Consider the following 16329-nt stretch of genomic DNA (forward strand, 5'->3'; position numbering starts at 1 on the left):
CTGGATCATTCACCCTCTCTGGCTTGTCTTGTTCGTCACTCGAAAATAGGAGAATTGTGTAGTTCAGAGCTCGGTTTGGGGTGTGCAGCAGTTCAAAGTGCTTGTCTGTGCACTGTCCCTCGTCGCATGCTTCTCCCTAGAAAGGCCATGAGCTATCATTACCTGTCGCCTCCTACGGAGGCTAATGTAGTACGGACCATACACCGCCTCTGCCCTGAACCTGAACGATGTCGGACCTATCCGTCCAGATAGGAGGAACAGAGGCAGCAGAGCGATGATGTGAGTCTATCTGCTGGCTAGCTGAAAGAGGCAGAAGAAGACAGGTAGACTGTGGGCTCGGTCAGCTAGGCCTGATGACTGGGATCAACAGTCCACCAGACATTGACGGGAACAACACGAAAGCAGAGCCCCCATCCTGATCCTTTGTCTCGGAAAGCACGGAAAGGAAGTAGGACGAACCAGTGCGAGAAGAGGACAAAGAGACTGCCGCCGCAGCCATCATGAGGGGTTGATTCATTCCGGGGGTCTGTTCTTCCGCACCTTTTCTTTTGCTTCCATCTTTCTTTCTCCTGTTCCATCCTCCCTTCAGCCCTCTCTTCAGCCCCCAACTCCAACGCACGACCAACATCACGAGAAAGAAAAATCAGCAAGGTGAGGCTACTAGCCACGTGGTGAAGACGCACTCTATAACATACGCTGATCAGTCTTCTTTTCCTCTCTAGGCTGCATCCCACAGAGAGCCCCACACGATGCCTGCTAAGAAAAAACCGGGCAAAACATCAACACCAGAGGTCGTTGGTGCGCTCAGGGATAAAATTGCTCGCCTCCAGGCCGAGCATGCAGCCCTCAAAAACCAAGTATCTGAGCGTGAGAGCAGATTTCAGAACCGACAGACAATGCTGGAAGGGGGGGGTATTGAGCTGGGAGTTTATCAGCGAGCGGCTGTGGAACGATGATGACGGGCAGAAACAATGGAGGACCGCATTTTCGATCGCACGTACTGGGTGCTGCAATTATGCTGTATTGAAGACGGCTGATATCGCGGGGCTGTCCACCAGCGACAAGCAAAGTATCATCCAAAGCCTACAGGGCTTTTGTGTACAGGATCTAGACTGGGACACGCTGGTAGGGTCTTTCCCAGAGCCAATCCGCCAACAAGTGCCGGGGATTTTTGCCGAAGCTATCCTGGTCAAGAGCGTCGTGGGCAGGTTCTTTGACAAACCATTCTGGTATTTCGATTATACACCCGAGGGCTGTTCTGTCCCCTTGGTCGAGCCCCTGCAGTATCTCTATGAGCGGTTTAAGAAAAGTGAGCCCCACCCCCCCGGCGACGTCTTTCTCATCACGTACTGACCGGGTATACAGCCAACGACGACTCCGCCCGGCTCTGGAGATCGGAGACCACTCGGCTCGCAACCTCAGCTGACCTGTCTCAAGTCCCGGACACCGAACTGGGCCTGTACACGAAGAAGGAGCGCGAGGCAGGTATCTCGCAACTAGCCGTGTATATGCTCTCCGAGAGTCCACTGCACCTGCTACTCAATGAGGAGACCGAGTATCGCACGAATGAGCTTATTGAATTTATCTGTTACGCTGAAGAGCTAGCCACCCGTCTCAGCACCACCGCCGCCGATTTGCGGTACAGAAACTTGACGGAGCTACCTCCCCTGTTCACTCGGGCAACTGAATTTATACAAGCGTACCACGAACACAACCTCGACCTTACGGACCCAAGGCTGGACGGGCGTCGGATTCTGCTTCTTATTCACCCCGCGGCGGTGTGCGTGGTGAACAAGGATCGTATGGAGGAGTGTCGAATGGCCAAGGCAGAGGCAGTGGTCGAGCATCGGGAGTGGACGATCCAGGATAATGACAGGATCCTTGCTGAGAACGAGCAGAAGGGAGATGCCCGGGATAAGGTGCAGGAAGAGAAACGGTATAAAGAGATGGCGCTTAAAGATGAATGGAATAGACAGCAGCAGGAGGAAATCGAGAAGGGTAAGATACGGAGGGAGATAGAAGAGGGAAGAGAGAGATTGGAGGCAAAGCTGGCGGAGGAGGAGGAGGAGGAGGAGGAGGAGGGAGAGGGGAAGGAAGGAGAGGATGATGGAAAGAACGATAGAAAGACAGATGACGAAGAAAAGAAGACCGGGAGGGAAGGGGCTTTGGGTCCGGGGAAGAGAAAAAGGAATCCTAGATTTGGCGGGAGGTTTCGTGGTTAGTACACCATGTGGGCGTCAGAAGCACTGGCAATTTTATTGGCATTTGGCACCTAGTAATCATGAAGCTTGCAATGTCAGACTTTGTGGTAATCATAGAGCATGGTCTACAGTAAAACACCCGCAGTAGTAGTAGTAGTAGTATTAATTAACATCTAGCAATGCACCGGCGCCACCGGCTCTTGAGGATCTTTCTTAAGATATAAAGATATACTAAGCGCGGGTTTTATATATATAAACAGCAGTGTAATTTTAGGGATAAAATAATATCTAAAGACCCTTATTTCAAAGATGTCCCTAGATTTGTGAGTAGTTGAAAGGGTGTAAGACACCCGCATAGCCTTGTAATAAAGTATTACTGTCAATACTATGTGGCCAATGGGTCCATATTATATATCCATTGACCTGAAATACTATACACATCCGAGTGCTTCCAGACAGGGTATATTCACAACAGAACATCATAAAAAAAGCTATTCACCTATTCACCCCCCCTGCAGCTCCCGCCATCTCTGGATCACTGCGGACCGCTGCTGCGTCGTGGCTGCACACATCTCCTCAATCCCCTGTCTCATCCGCGACGTGATGATATCCCTGGTCTTGCTCTTGGCCAGCGAGTTCCGGAGATTCTTATGGATCCCGTCCAGCGGATATCCAGCCAGCCCCCAGAGTCCTAAGTCCGTCAGCCAGTGTTATATATTTGGATTCACTCAGAAGCGAACACTCACCCGCCATCGGCTTCAGGAAAACACCCCCCACCCCCTTACCCACCCCCTTCAACAGCCCCGCCCCCCCGGACTTCTCCATCCCGATCATTGGCTGCGTGACTAGCCCTGTCACCCCATTATAAAATCCATGCGTAAGTTCCTATCCTCATTGTTAGTTCTCACATCTTTCCATACTCTGGAGACCAGAACTAAAGCCCAAAAGACAGAGGGGAGAGAGAACACATACCGTCCCCGCGGCCCTAAATCCACTCCGCACCCCCAACACCTTCGGCGTATCCTCCACCAACGAATCATTATACAGCTTCGGGGCGTTATGGAACCCCCGAGACAGCGTCAGCGTGATATCAGTCGGCAACATGATGATCCAGTTCAACACGTGTTTGGCCGCTTGGCTGCTGTGGTAGGACGTCTCTGCGAGGAATTCCTTCGTGTTGGACATCTCGCGCGTGCGGAGTCGCGTGACCGTTCGCTCGAGGTCGAGGTCTGCACCGAGACTGTCTGCGTCCATGGTGAGGGTATCGGTGCTGGCGGAGATGGTGCTTGATCGGGGGCTTGATTCTCGCGCGGTGGTTTCTCCTTGCGTCGGGGTTGTGGTGGTGGTGGTAGTATTATCATTGTTGCTGTTGCTGTTGCTACTATTGGGGATAGATTCATCGGCAGAGTGATATGCCTCGTCGGATTCCATGGATCGCGAGTCGGGGTTGTTGGAGGTCGCGGAGGAGGGCTCATCGGGTGTCGTGTCTGTGTCTGTGTCCGTGTCGTGCTCTGATCTTGGCTCCGGGCTCGCATGGTTCACCACGTCGTGTCCGACCCCCGAGTCCAGCGACGACATTGTGCGATGGCGACGACGCACTGACGACCGTTCCTTCAGGTATTCCGGACTACGCGATTTCTTCCAATCGTGTCTCCGGTGCAGCCGGCCCTCGTGCGTGGTCGAGAAAATGCCCGCCATCCCACCGGGCACGTCGGCGATGCCACTGACGAACCCGGAGATGATGCCGTAGAGGACCTCTGCGCCTGCTGTTAGAGGGCCTCGGGGGTCTCGATTCGTGTCGTATTCGCGGGAGCGGTATCTGTTGACGTCAGCTTCATACGGACAACCAGAGATCAAAGAAATAAGCAGGTAAGAAACCTACAAGACCACATTCCGCGACTCGACCAGCCCCGTCTCCACCAAGACCGCCGCAGCAAATGTGCTCAGCTTGATATGCGAGTGTCTTACCCACCACACCGCTGGTAAATGAGGACAGATCGAGCACCGCAGACTCTTCGAATCAAGATGATTGTAAAAACTCGCCGCCGCGTTCCGAACACCCTGTTCCGTGCGCATCTCCTCACCGATCTCCTTAGCCTTCTCCAGTGTCTCCGGTTCCAGGGCTTTGTTTATAGCCGCGGTGAGCTTTTCCACCGTCAGCTGCTTGTAGGGGACGGGGACGGGGCCCGCGCCGGCGCGAGCGACAATGGAGCCCCAGAAGGGCTGGTCGCCGAAGAAGGGGATCACGACGGTGGGACGGCCCAGGACCAGTCCTGCGGCGGTGGTGCCGGCTCCGCCATGGTGGATGACGCAGGAGACGCGTGGGAAGAGCCAGTCGTGTGGACACTTGCCGATCATGAGGATGTTGTCGGGGATGTCATGCTCGTCAGCCCCGAGGTTGCCCCAGCCCTTGGAGACGATGGCCCGTTGCCCGGTCTCGCGGATGGCGGCGAACACGATTTTCGTCAGCGAGCCCGGATTGTCAACTACGATGGACCCGAATCCGACGTAGATGGGCGGTGGTCCGGCTTTGAGGAAGGAGGCGATCTCGTCGGGCGGCGTGTAGTCGGATGCAGAGTCGAGGAACGCGAAGCCGGCCACGTCGACGTTGTCGCCCCAGTCTCCGGGCTTGGGGAGGAGGGCTGGGGACCTGTGTTGTCGGTCAGCGCGTCAGTTGAATTTGATAGCTTGAGGTACTGCAATTGCTGAAAGTGCCCACCAGAGATATGTGTACGGAATACGCAAGCGATGCGCAATACTCGGCGCCCGAATCGCGTCCAACGGGTCGAGCCCTAACTCTCGCTTCCGGAAATTATTGATCAAATCCCCCAACCCCTCCCACATGATGACCTCGACAACCGCATAGGAGGCAAAGTTCGCGGCCGAGGGCTTGGTGTTCTTCGTACGGATCGTCGCCAACGGGTGCGGAAAAGCCTGCGTCGCCGACCAGGGCATCCTACCATCGTCAGCTCTCACCTCACCACCCTGCACCCCATCCCCCAGGTAAGTGTAAACAGAGCACTACTCACGTAAACATCATATTCAACGGAATGCCCAGCTTCTCCGCACAGCTGAGATGGGCAAAGCTCGGCGGATTGGCGATAATGGCATCCGCGACAAACGGCATGGACCGATAATCGGCGGTCTCATTCCAGGGATCCTCGGCGATGCGATGCATGCCGGTCCCATCGCCGGTCTCGAAGCACGATCGCCAACAGCCGGAGAAGATGGTTTTCATTTCCCGTCGCCGCCGCCGGATGGCGCCGCTCCGGATGGTACTCATGTGCGGCATCAGGCCCGGGTTGCGGACCATGAAGGCCATGAGTTCGGCGGGGTCGCCGCCGATGTTGAAGAACTCGAGGCCGTCGTTCTCGATGGACTCGCGGAAGGCGAGGTGCGTGGCGAGACGGACCCGGTGGCCATGCGATTTGAGGACCTTGCCGAGGGCGATGAAGGGCTGGACATCGCCGCGCGAGCCGACGACTTGGATGACGATGTTGAGTTTTAGGGTGCACGGGGAATCGCCTTCGTGGGGGCAGACGGAGGGTTGGCGGTCTTTGTCTAGCGGCTCGGGCTGACGTTGTAGGTGTTGGATGATCTTGGCGACCCAGGGTTTGTGTTCGTGGAATTTGATGTCGAGGCGGCCGTCGTCTGGAAGGGTGGTATGATCATGTTAGTGGTGTGGGTAATTTGGCATGGAGGGATGTGGAGATGGAGAGGGAGCGACGAACCCATCACCCGCACCCCGGTGTTCATCCCCCGGTCCCGAACCCGCGTGCGCCGATTGATGCCCCGGCCATGGGTGGTGTTGTTCGCCGGGGTCTCCCCGGGCCAGTCCTCGGTGGTTGGGCCATCGTGAGACTGAGGCGGCATGACCGTGGAGGAGCGGATTGAGTTTAGGTATCCCAGGGAGGGAGGATAGTGGGAAGGATGTGCATGCAGTCAGTGACAGTCGCACCGGGGAAAACAGGAAAGGAAGGGGAGGCGATTCATAAGTTCAAAGGAGGAGACCCAGCTGGTGACGACATCGGGCGATGGCTTCATTCCGGGCTTGGTTCGGGGTGTGGAGCCACGGATGATCGGATGCGCGAACCAGTGGAGGCGCCCTGTCTGGCTGTCGGCCAGGGTTCAAGCTTTGCTTTCCTTCTGTTTCTGCTAGACCCTCTTACGTAGTGAGCACTCTATTGGGCCTGTTGATCAATAATCCAGACTGTCCCCGACCGCGAACGAAGCCCTAGTCTGGCCAGCCTCATCCCGATCACCCGCCCGTATAACCAGCCGGCGAGCGCCCTGGAAGCAGAAACGCCATCAAAGTAAATGAACAGACCCTCAGCCTGCAGATTGCCCGACCCGACTGACCTACACACACACATATACACCATGGCTTCACCCTTTCCCCTCAGTCTCACGCGAGACCCTGAGCCTAACTGTGAGCGCCCTCTCCACCCTTATCCGCGAGGGTCCGAAACCCGCCACGAGAATTATCCGAGTAATCCCCACCTTACCCTTCCCAGTTTCCACGGCCTCAGTCATACTGCATCGCCCGATTGTATATAATCAGTAGGCGGACTAAGAGCCCTGTGCGTCGCCGATCGGCACACCTCCCCGAGTCATATAATAAATTCCACCACAACCTCTTCCAGAAGACTCCTTTCTGAATGAATGTACTTTGTATCTTCACGTCCCCACACCTGGCCACCAATCGAGTAGAATAACTTGCTGCAGTTATTTAACTGTGTACATCCGCAGCGGTCGGTGTCGCTTGCTCCAATGGGCGTTATAGGGCTAGTCAAATAACTCCAATGTTGGTGGACGGATGATTTATTCTATGGCAGAGGAGTCTGATGGGGAAGGACGGCTATCGGGAAAGTTCTTAGGGCTGCTGGATTGCCTATATCTATAAACTTTGTTGGCCGAAGGAACAGGCTATCTTAGAACTAAAAAATGTAAAACTACGATTCAAACCCTAGTTGCAACATTCGATGCATAATACAGCGGCTGTTGTCCTTATCAGGATGAAAGATATAAGAAATTGTAGACGATTGGTCTAGCAAGTGTATGAAGAGACACAAAATAGTCTAATATAATATATCAAAAGTGACGGATGATAAAACGAAGTAAAGAAAGACAAAAAGCAAACTGAGAGGTTGAGAAGTACCTGCGACCAGGTTCAAGCGTGACTCCCTGAGCTTGCTTGCGGGGATGTCGAGTATAGATAGTTTACTCACTAGAACGTGAGCCTACTGAGATCTATGGTAACCCCAGCCTCGTACAGCAAATAAGCGACCTCAAGATGCTTCCCGCTGACCGCAATGTTCATTGGGGTCAAGCCGTCGACTGGCTCAGGAGTGTGCAAAAATTGGGAGAATACTGAATTCAGAAGAATCGTGACGTAGGCGGTCTTTCCACCTCGGACTGCGATATGCAAAGGACTCCCTTCCGGATAGGGTACTTCCGACCAACCCCTATAATTGTTGCAGATCGCCACCATCAAGGACACCAAGCGGTCGTTCTCCAACAGGATAGCCAAGCGCGCAAGGCTTCCAAACATCGGATACACTTCATTCAAATCCTCTGGGCTCATCTTTTCCATCATGGAGTACGCGATGATGCTTGCAGCATCAGGATGCCTATGGGCCACCGCGTACTCCAACGGCCAAACTCCTTGGTTGTCTGATGCCATGTATAGCTCGTACACTGAGCCCTTGTCCCAGCTTTCAGCGGCCTTTACAATCGATGTGCACACTAATTCAAGCCCATATATAGCGGCATAGTGGAGAGGGGAGCGCCCGGAGCCGTCCTTGGAGAGCAGGACATCTACCGCATTAGGGCCGAGGTTCCCGATGAGAATAGAGATAATGCTTTCTCCAAGCTTTGGTCGAGGAAGCTCTGCTGCAATATACCACGGTGGTCGCTCGTTTGAATACCCGAGCACGGTAATCAGGCGGTTTAGTAGGTGCTCGTCGATCGAAAAGCCGTGCCGGGGAGCGACTTCTTCGAATAAAGCACTGGCCGTATAGGGAGCATGCAAATAAATTGCAAAGTCGACTGCAGACTTTAGAAAGTCTTCCCCATCCAGTTGACAGCGGTCGAATTTCTCGGTCACGAGAGAAACCACCGTCGATGCGTCATCCATCCATGTAGCATTTTCTAGCCGCTGGTAGTCACGGAGCAGACTTTCTGTTGCTTCTGTTGCTTCTGGCAAAGGGCTCCGCGGTCTCTGGCCCCCCTCTCCCGAATCAACATTCGTTTCCAGGTGCTCATTGCTTTGTCCTGCTCCAGCCCTTGATTCCTCGCACAGGCATGTAATCAGAGCGTTCAGCCTATCTTTCACATCTGCCAGCTTGCCAAAAAACTGTTCTGTAGTATGGTCAGACTGCTGCTCGGGCGTATCATTCGCATTTGATGCGTGCAAGCCCGCACGTTGCCTCACAAGGTCATGTAGGTGAGCGATAGCTGCGGTATTCTTCACCTGGTAGTATCTCATTTTCATCGCCGCCCCCTCAAGTTCATCCACTGATGCGCACATGAGCTCGAGTTGAATTTGAGACAGATTTCTCCAAGGTGCCATCCCAGGCTCCCAAGTATCCAGATCTAGACCGGAATGGTACTTGATCTCAGCTACCCGAAGGCGAATGTGCTCCTCCTGTCGTCGGCACCACCTGTCATGGACCTTAATTGCCCTCTCCAGGTTTGCCAGGAAATCTAAATAATGTTAGCGCATGCAATAGGTGGCTTTCATGGAGTACATACCAGGAAGGGCAGAGGGGGGTGCGTTGGCCCAGAGTGCCTCGGTCAGCTGCTTTTCCAGTTGCCTGTACGGCATGTAGTAGCTTTCCCATTCTGGGACCTGGACCCGGTAGAAGTTGCGTGAGTAGTCCATTATTTCTTTGTTCAGCTTTCTTCCCCTTTGGCTGGAACAAAGGTGTGTGAAACGATGGCTGTCAACGGGAGTTACACTGTTCCGCTGCTACTTGAACGGTAAGATGCGCGGAAAGTGGCAAAACAAAGGGGGGGTAACCTGCGTACTGCTAACCAGGGACTATATTGTATGGGTGGCAGCTTGAACCCTTGAATTGCAGGTGTGCTAGGGACCTTTTATACATTTTGACTGGTATATGTGGCTCCATCATTCTCACTTCAACGCTGCTATGGTAGTAGGAAACAACCTAGGTAGGAGGGGAGAATACCAAGGGCCTAGGAGGAAAAGGTCGCCTTAGCAAGAGAGTAATGGATGCCATCGGGGTGGGTCATAAGGAAGACAAAGAAACCCACATTCACTGTCCTGGTCTTCACGGGGCGAGCCGATGCGGCGGGTCTGCAGGACATCCGCGAAGCTTCTATCTGAGCTGACACTACGCCAGGCTCCGTGATTATTTCCTGGATCCCAACGCGATGGGCACTTTCCGTGAAATCTGCGGTTGATGCCGACGACTTCCAAGATCGTCTACCCAGAGATGGCTAGCATTGCCTAGGGATATCACAAGAAACTGGTCATCCTTTGTGGATTTGCCATGGAAATGGCCGAGTGGGCCATGAAGCAACGGACAGGCCCATTATGCATTTTGAAACACCACAGAGGTATTCTCGGCTTCGCGTGGTGAGAGAAATGCTGATGCTTGGCAGGCCAACAACTCCCAGCTCCTCTGCCCATCATCAATCACACCAATCGACAAACAGAACTCATGCGAAAGGCCGCGCAGGCATATCGAAACACCAATACATCATCATCACTCAACCCGCGTCCCCTCCCACGTCCCAGGCCTCAGACTCCTCCAAAGCTCAGCCTTAATCTTCCCCAAGAACCCCGCAATCCTCGCGTGATTCATCCATTCTTCCTTATCCGCATGCTCATAGGACCGCCGCAGCCTCCCCCATACATACTCCCAGTCCCTCCTCTTTCCCTCATCATGGGCTCTCCCAAACTTCAGCGCCTTACGTGCCACATGCCGCCAGTAGTAATCTGGGACTGCGTGTCTCGAAGCCGTTCTCAAATTGTCGATGTCATTGTCAGTGAGATACTCGAGGACGAGCATTTGGATCTCGACAGAAAGAGACATCCACGGGAAGAAGAATGCCGGTGAAGCCACCGGCTGGACGGGGGGTGGCTGCGTCTTCTTTCTCGGTTTTCGATTTTGGTCATCCCGTAACGTCCTCTTGATGGCGCAAATCCGTAACGGATCATTTACTATTCTCCTCGTTAACGGCTCAGACGGAACCAGAAAATAGAAGGTCAGAAATGGAGTGCAACAGGTCTTACCCTTCTCCCCCTTCGAATAAAGCCCCGGTCTCAACCACGCGAATCCAGACCCCCAAGTCTGATGCCACAGCTGACGCTGAATGTACTGCATATCCCACCCCTTCCGATACGCCGTCCACTGCTGCCGCAGAATCCGGCACAGAGCATCAAAATGCTGCTCCAGGACATCCCCGAGCACCACCTCTGTCATCGTCCAACAGTGCATATGGACCGGAAACCCCAGTACGGTATCGCTATCCTGTTTCAAGGCCCATTTCCTCACCTCCATGAGATCCTCCGTCGGCGTCACGATATTCTGGTCGATCAACGCGGCAGTCGGATCCCAGGGGACGTATCCGACTTCTCGTTCTGGATGGCGGGACCCGATTCCAGAAAGGGTCCATTCGTTGAGGTCCGGGTTGTAGATGACTAGTATCCGGTCTCCTGTTAGCGACGTTCTCCGTTGAAATTTCAAGGAATAAAGAATGAAAGATGCAGATATCCCACTTAGTCGGTACAGCGATATCCAACGATACGGATGGTTGCGGAAGTACGCCTTCTCCAGCTCCGCTGCAGGGTATAGCCGGATGTGTTTCCGCTCCACGGGCTTGGTCTCGAAACATCGGATTCTCGTTAGGTTGGTGTCCTGGATGCCGATCGAGACTCCGCAGATGATGCAGTGCTCCGCTTGCATGCTCACCGGCGTCTTGGGGGGGGTTGCTGCTGGCGACATGGCGATGGGTGGGGCGGTTGGAGATGGATGAGGGGAAGAGTTGCTGGTGATGTTGATGCTGGTCTTATGTCATGGTGATGATTCATTGTGATGAGAGTCTTTGTTTGGTTGTCTGTATGTCGGCTGTCGCTGGGACGCAGGTCCCGGAATTGAATAAGAGGCTGGGTGTGTTTCTGTATGTTTCTTGTGCAGGGCATTGGATATGGAATTTTCTGCATTGATTGCTTTTGCGGACTACTTGGATTGTTGGGTGATTGTTTGCCAGAGATACAATGATATAACTGTCAATGGATGGCGGGATTCACGGAAATGCCATAGAATAAGCATCTGATTGTCATCGGTGTAATAAAAACACCATCGGCCCCGCAGCACATCAATTAAGCCACTGAACAGAACAAATCTACCCTTTTTTGGATTCCTATGAGGGCAACAATTCTGATATAGCAGAAACATTACACGACAAAAGCCATGTTAAACTTTACCGCAGCCTCTAAGGCATGTTGCTGTAACTGTACTTTAATTTCAACCCTTCCGCAGTGTATCCTGACAGTGGAAATCGGAGACCTAACTAGCCCGCATACCACACACCTTTCCCCTCAGTAATATCTTAGCCTCCAACGCGCATAAAATGAAATCTAACTAAGCGGTCAAGTTCGCCATGAGTCTATCTCTAGAGCGGCAGCTTATCACACTGACGTATGCATGTCTCACACAATCAAAGGATCCAGCAGGATTCATCCATCCCGTGGCAGCACAGCCTCAACCTCAGTCTCAAATCCATCGTACAGTGTACACGGCCCCTGATTTTAATTAACAACTTTAACCAAACATTTGGCTTGAATACGGTCGCCTAAACAGCCTAGTCGCCGGTTTGGGGGCGATTATTGAAGGGGGGACACTGGACACTGGACACTGGGCCAGCCCACTAAAAATGACTCAGCGGCTATCGGTTCTCCAGGCAAAAACTTTATCCTGCCTGATCCGGCTGGCTGCAGGCAGTCGTCGTGGCCTGGGGGTGCTGACTGCTGGTGAGACGTGAAACTTGTGAAGAAACGAAGGCACGGGGGGGAGGGATTAAATTAAATTAACTGTGTAAACGCCATGGTCTTGGATTTTGGGGAAAAGATGCCGATTGAACACGAGATATACGATGGAGATGTTCGGTCTGGGGCTGTTGGCTAAGTTTTTTTCGGCCTTGGCGGGAGACTACCTCAATAGTCTATCTATCTGGCATTGGTCCTGGCCCCCATCCCAGGTTCACCAGGGGTGCGTACCGCCGTACCGTTGTAATTAGCCTCGCCGGTGGATCTCGACAGGAACGCAGGGTTTCAGGGACATTGTTGACAGTTCTTCTGGCTCTCTGCTGCACTAGTTGTTTACAGTTGGCTGCCTAATGAAGGGCAAGACCTTTTATATTTTCATTCATCACGAACATATCGGACCGGAATAGGGCAGTTGAGGAATGGACATCCCGTCCAGCGAGGCTACTCGACTTCCGGGATGTTGCCAGGGTGGCCGACAGTAGCTGAGAACACGAAGAGCGCCCTGGAATCATTTTCAGTTCGCACTGGAAATGGAGGTAAAACTAACCGAAATCGATGGCTCGAGAACAGCCAAGCTTTGGGTGGCCCTATCAGGGAACCGTCCCCAAGGGCCAGGTGGGTCGTCGAGGCTTAGCCCACTAGCCCAGCCAGCCATCGATCGAAGCCGCAGCCTTTGCTTTTTGCACTTTTGCACTGGTGATGACTGCCAATTTCCTCGGAGGGGCCGGAGTCCGTCCGGAAGCCGACTGGATAGGGATCAGCCCTACTATCTACTTTGTAGAGGCTAGATAGATAGAGCCTCTGCCAGACTGCCCGTGACGGTCGACTCCACTCTTTTTTGCCCCCTCCCACGCACGGAAATCGTTTAGGCTCCGGAATCCTGCGATCCCTATGCAGTGAGTGCTGGTCTCGTGCACGCGTAATTCCCCTAATTTCCCTCGGCCATGGCTCATCCACCTAGCTCCTTAGCTGCTGCTGCTGGGCTGACTCTCCCGACCAGGATCTACGTAAACCCTGGGCGGACAACCCCTATTGGCCCTGGACCCCGTTGATCTACTTATAAGAACAAGTCATGCCCCTCCGTCACGGCGCGCGAGGCCCATCCTGGCCCGGCCGTCGATGTTTCCTGCCAACGTCATCCGTGCAGGCAGAAGCAATTCTTCTGCCGGGGAGACAGACCAGACCTAAACCCCCGAGACTGCCCATGCTGGCTCCCTCGATCCCTCAACCGCAAACATGGCCTGGGATGAATTCCACCAGCAGAACATGAGCGTCTTCGCAGCTCTGCGGACCCTACGGGGAATCCGCATCCTCCTCGGGGGCATCGCAGCCATGGCCATCCTGTCGACCTTCTGGCTGCTCTCGTCCACCTCAACCACCTCCCAAGCCCTAGGGTTCGGCCACGAACGGAAGATCATCCACCATTCCCCCGAGACAGACATCATCCTCGTCACCGACGTCTCCGAATACTTCGCCGACATCCCGATCGAGAAGCCCTTCAAGATGAAATACGGCGAACTCGGTCGCCGCAACCGACTCATGGCCAAATGGCTCTCCCTCGCCGCCGCATCCCAAGACCCGACGACCCAAATCTACCTCGACGCTGTCGAACGCATCTGCATCACCCAATACATCTTCCTTAAGAACCCCCAAAACACCACCTCCCAACACCCCGTCGCCGACCTCCGCGCCACCTTCACCCGGGGCTCAGCCGGAATCGTCATCCCAACCAGCGACAAAACCCTGCGATACGCAGCACACCTCATCGGCTCGCTGCGCACCGTTCTCGCCTCCACCCTCCCCATCCAGGTCGTCTACGCAGGCGATAGCGACCTCTCCGCAACCAGCCGCGCCCACCTGGCCAGCCTATCCGGCACAGGCCCGGCCATCGAATTCCTCAACATCCTCACCATCTTTGACGACACGACCCTCCAACTGCAAAGCGGCGGATGGGCCATCAAGGCCTTCGCGGCGCTGGGCTCGCACTTCGAAACGGTGATCCTCGCCGACGCAGACGCCGTCTTCCTCCAACCCCCCGAGGTCCTGCTACAGCATCCCGCGGTCGTACAAAAGGGTGCCCTCCTCTTCCACGACCGTCTCCTCTGGCAATACGCCTTCGCAGACCGCCACGACTGGTGGCACTCTCAAATCCTACACCCCAGCCCCGAAATGAACGCGTCGCTGGTCTGGACGCAGCAGTACGCCGAGGAGGCGGACTCCGGCCTCGTGGTGCTGAACAAGGGCCGCCCCGATACCTTCATGGGTCTGCTGCATATCTGCTGGCAGAACTCGTATGAGGTGCGTGAGGAGACCACGTACAAGATCACCCACGGCGATAAGGAGAGCTGGTGGTTGGGGCTGGAGCTGGCCGGCGCCCAGTACGAGTTCTCCAAGCATTATGGCGGTATTGTCGGGTGGGAGGATGTGGATGATGAGGGGAGGAATGGCGTGTGCAGTTTTGTTATTGCGCATGTCGATGCCAAAAATCGGCTGTTGTGGTATAATGGCAGTCTGCTGAAGAATAAGGGGCAGAGCGATATGGAGTTTGTTTATCAGGTTCCTGAGAAGTGGATGATTGATGCCCAGTGGGTGAAGGGGGCCAGGAAGCAGGATCATAGTTGTATGGTTGGGGGTGAGGTGAGGAGTCTCACGGCTGATGAGTTTGGTGTTTTGACTCGCTCGATTGAGCTGGCGAAGACGATTGATGAGTTGGTGTATCCGGTTTGAAGACTCTTTCAGTTTCCGAAGTGAGATCTTTTTTTTTCGCATGCCCACGCTGGCCAGCATGGTTTGTGGAGGATGGTATCGAGGGTTTCATGTTCCAGTGCGCCCATTAAGGGCTCCGGCTGCCCTTCCCTCCCGTCCGAGGGGAACTGCGGCATCCTCCTCGAATGCAGCCTTGACTACAGCAGAGCAGAGCAGCAACCCAACTTCCATATCATACGAAGAACCGATGGATGCATCGGAGCAGCCATACACCATTTGTACATAGGACAAACATACCTAGAATAGCGACTCATTGCCTTTTGCGCAGCCGACGAATTTCATTTCAAGCCCATTCAATTTATATTTGACATTCATCTCACCAGTCACTGTCGTGAGGCCTCACATTCAATGGTTGAAAACTTACTCGTCTTTGTTGTCACTTCACTAACTCTGTCCCGGTTGATAAAACCCGATCATCCACCGACTCCCCAATCTCTTCTTCCTTCTCTCCTTTCTACCCCTCCCAGCTTCCATGCATTCAGCGATCAATACTCGATAATCATTGCTTTTCCAACAGTCAATCTAATTACAGATTTTCTTGATCTGGTCATCCAGAAACTCAGCAGGACCAGTGGATAACCATTCCAATATAACCCATGTTCCCATGGGTCATACACTCCGAATCCCAGCACATGAAAGCTTCAAATAATAATAAAGAGCTATAAAATTGTATATTACATCACAGACACAGGTCTGCGCCGGTCTTGAGTATGGGAAAAAAAAAAAAAAAAAAAAAAAAAGATGTCACCATGACACCGGTGCCTGTCTCCCAATTATGCCTATATTCCCCCTGGTAACTCGTCGGGAAATTCCAATCAACACACATCATCAGTCATGAATCAAAACCCCGTGGTTAATTAATTTAGGAGAGAACTGCAAGTCTCGAATGGGTGGGGGTTTTGCTACCAGCACTGTTTCTGCTGCAGTTGCTGTTTCTTTCAAATACTGTCAGCTACGACCGATGGATGGGTTGCAAACACCAGCAATCGAAGATTCAAGAACAGGTGACAATAAGGAAGTTGATTTACCAAATAACAATCCCAAAGGCCAATCAAAGGCTTCAAATCAACCACTCCGACGCTCTGCACGTCTCAAGAAGCCAAGTTTAAAACTTCGCGAGCATTTGCAGTCACATGCTGCGATTCTTCAAGCCGATCCCGATCTTCGCGAGGACCTCGGCTTTGCCGAATCCCTGCAACAACCGCATGTTGCAAATACTTTATTTGACTTGATGGCCAACGCTGCCGACATGGATACTTTAAACATTATCGCGGCCCGAGATGTGGTCTTTCATGAGAAGCCTATCTCAACCCTTCCACCCCCGATTGTTGAATACGAGCTAGACAA

General features: G+C 53.5%; 5 protein-coding genes across 5 annotated transcripts; 2 read left to right on the forward strand and 3 right to left on the reverse strand.

Moving 5' to 3' along the window:
• Nucleotides 1-837: 837 nt before the first annotated feature.
• On the forward strand, nucleotides 838-2335 carry BO70DRAFT_393684 (uncharacterized protein; the record flags this gene model as incomplete). The annotated part of the gene is made up of 3 exons (XM_025546395.1): nucleotides 838-1309; nucleotides 1366-1998; nucleotides 2301-2335. 3 exons carry the CDS (start codon nucleotides 838-840, stop codon nucleotides 2333-2335), a joined length of 1140 nt encoding a protein of 379 aa, XP_025402361.1.
• A 231-nt stretch (nucleotides 2336-2566) lies between these two features.
• On the reverse strand, nucleotides 2567-6149 carry BO70DRAFT_331039 (putative UDP-glucose,sterol transferase). The gene is made up of 7 exons (XM_025540853.1): nucleotides 5933-6149; nucleotides 5231-5852; nucleotides 4921-5157; nucleotides 4084-4851; nucleotides 3174-4020; nucleotides 2948-3086; nucleotides 2567-2892 (listed from the first exon to the last, which is right to left on the reverse strand). Exons 1-7 carry the CDS (start codon nucleotides 6072-6074, stop codon nucleotides 2705-2707), a joined length of 2943 nt encoding a protein of 980 aa, XP_025402362.1. The 5' UTR covers nucleotides 6075-6149; the 3' UTR covers nucleotides 2567-2704.
• A 1279-nt stretch (nucleotides 6150-7428) lies between these two features.
• Nucleotides 7429-9084, reverse strand: BO70DRAFT_393686 (uncharacterized protein; the record flags this gene model as incomplete). The annotated part of the gene is made up of 2 exons (XM_025546396.1): nucleotides 7429-8906; nucleotides 8955-9084. The coding sequence occupies 2 exons, from the start codon at nucleotides 9082-9084 to the stop codon at nucleotides 7429-7431; spliced, it is 1608 nt and encodes a 535-aa protein (XP_025402363.1).
• Nucleotides 9085-9931: 847 nt separating this feature from the next.
• BO70DRAFT_393687 (uncharacterized protein) lies at nucleotides 9932-11173 on the reverse strand (the record flags this gene model as incomplete). The annotated part of the gene is made up of 1 exon (XM_025546397.1): nucleotides 9932-11173. One exon carries the CDS (start codon nucleotides 11171-11173, stop codon nucleotides 9932-9934), a length of 1242 nt encoding a protein of 413 aa, XP_025402364.1.
• Nucleotides 11174-13548: 2375 nt separating this feature from the next.
• Nucleotides 13549-14943, forward strand: BO70DRAFT_285503 (putative alpha-1,3-mannosyltransferase; the record flags this gene model as incomplete). Its single annotated transcript, XM_025539164.1, has 1 exon — nucleotides 13549-14943. One exon carries the CDS (start codon nucleotides 13549-13551, stop codon nucleotides 14941-14943), a length of 1395 nt encoding a protein of 464 aa, XP_025402365.1.
• Nucleotides 14944-16329: the final 1386 nt, after the last annotated feature.

This window comes from Aspergillus heteromorphus, assembly GCF_003184545.1.
Source record: "Aspergillus heteromorphus CBS 117.55 chromosome Unknown BO70scaffold_4, whole genome shotgun sequence".
NCBI lineage: Eukaryota > Fungi > Ascomycota > Eurotiomycetes > Eurotiales > Aspergillaceae > Aspergillus > Aspergillus heteromorphus.

Excerpts from the sequence above, each read along its gene's own strand:
- BO70DRAFT_331039 (XM_025540853.1), bottom strand. The coding sequence starts at position 6,074 with ATGCCGCCTCAGTCTCACGATGGCCCAACCACCGAGGACTGGCCCGGG. Across the intron at positions 4,021-4,083 it reads GAGTCGCGGAATGTGGTCTT|ATACCGCTCCCGCGAATACG; the intron begins GTAGGTTTCTTA and ends TGACGTCAACAG. Across the intron at positions 2,893-2,947 it reads TTTCCTGAAGCCGATGGCGG|GACTCTGGGGGCTGGCTGGA; the intron begins GTGAGTGTTCGC and ends TGACGGACTTAG.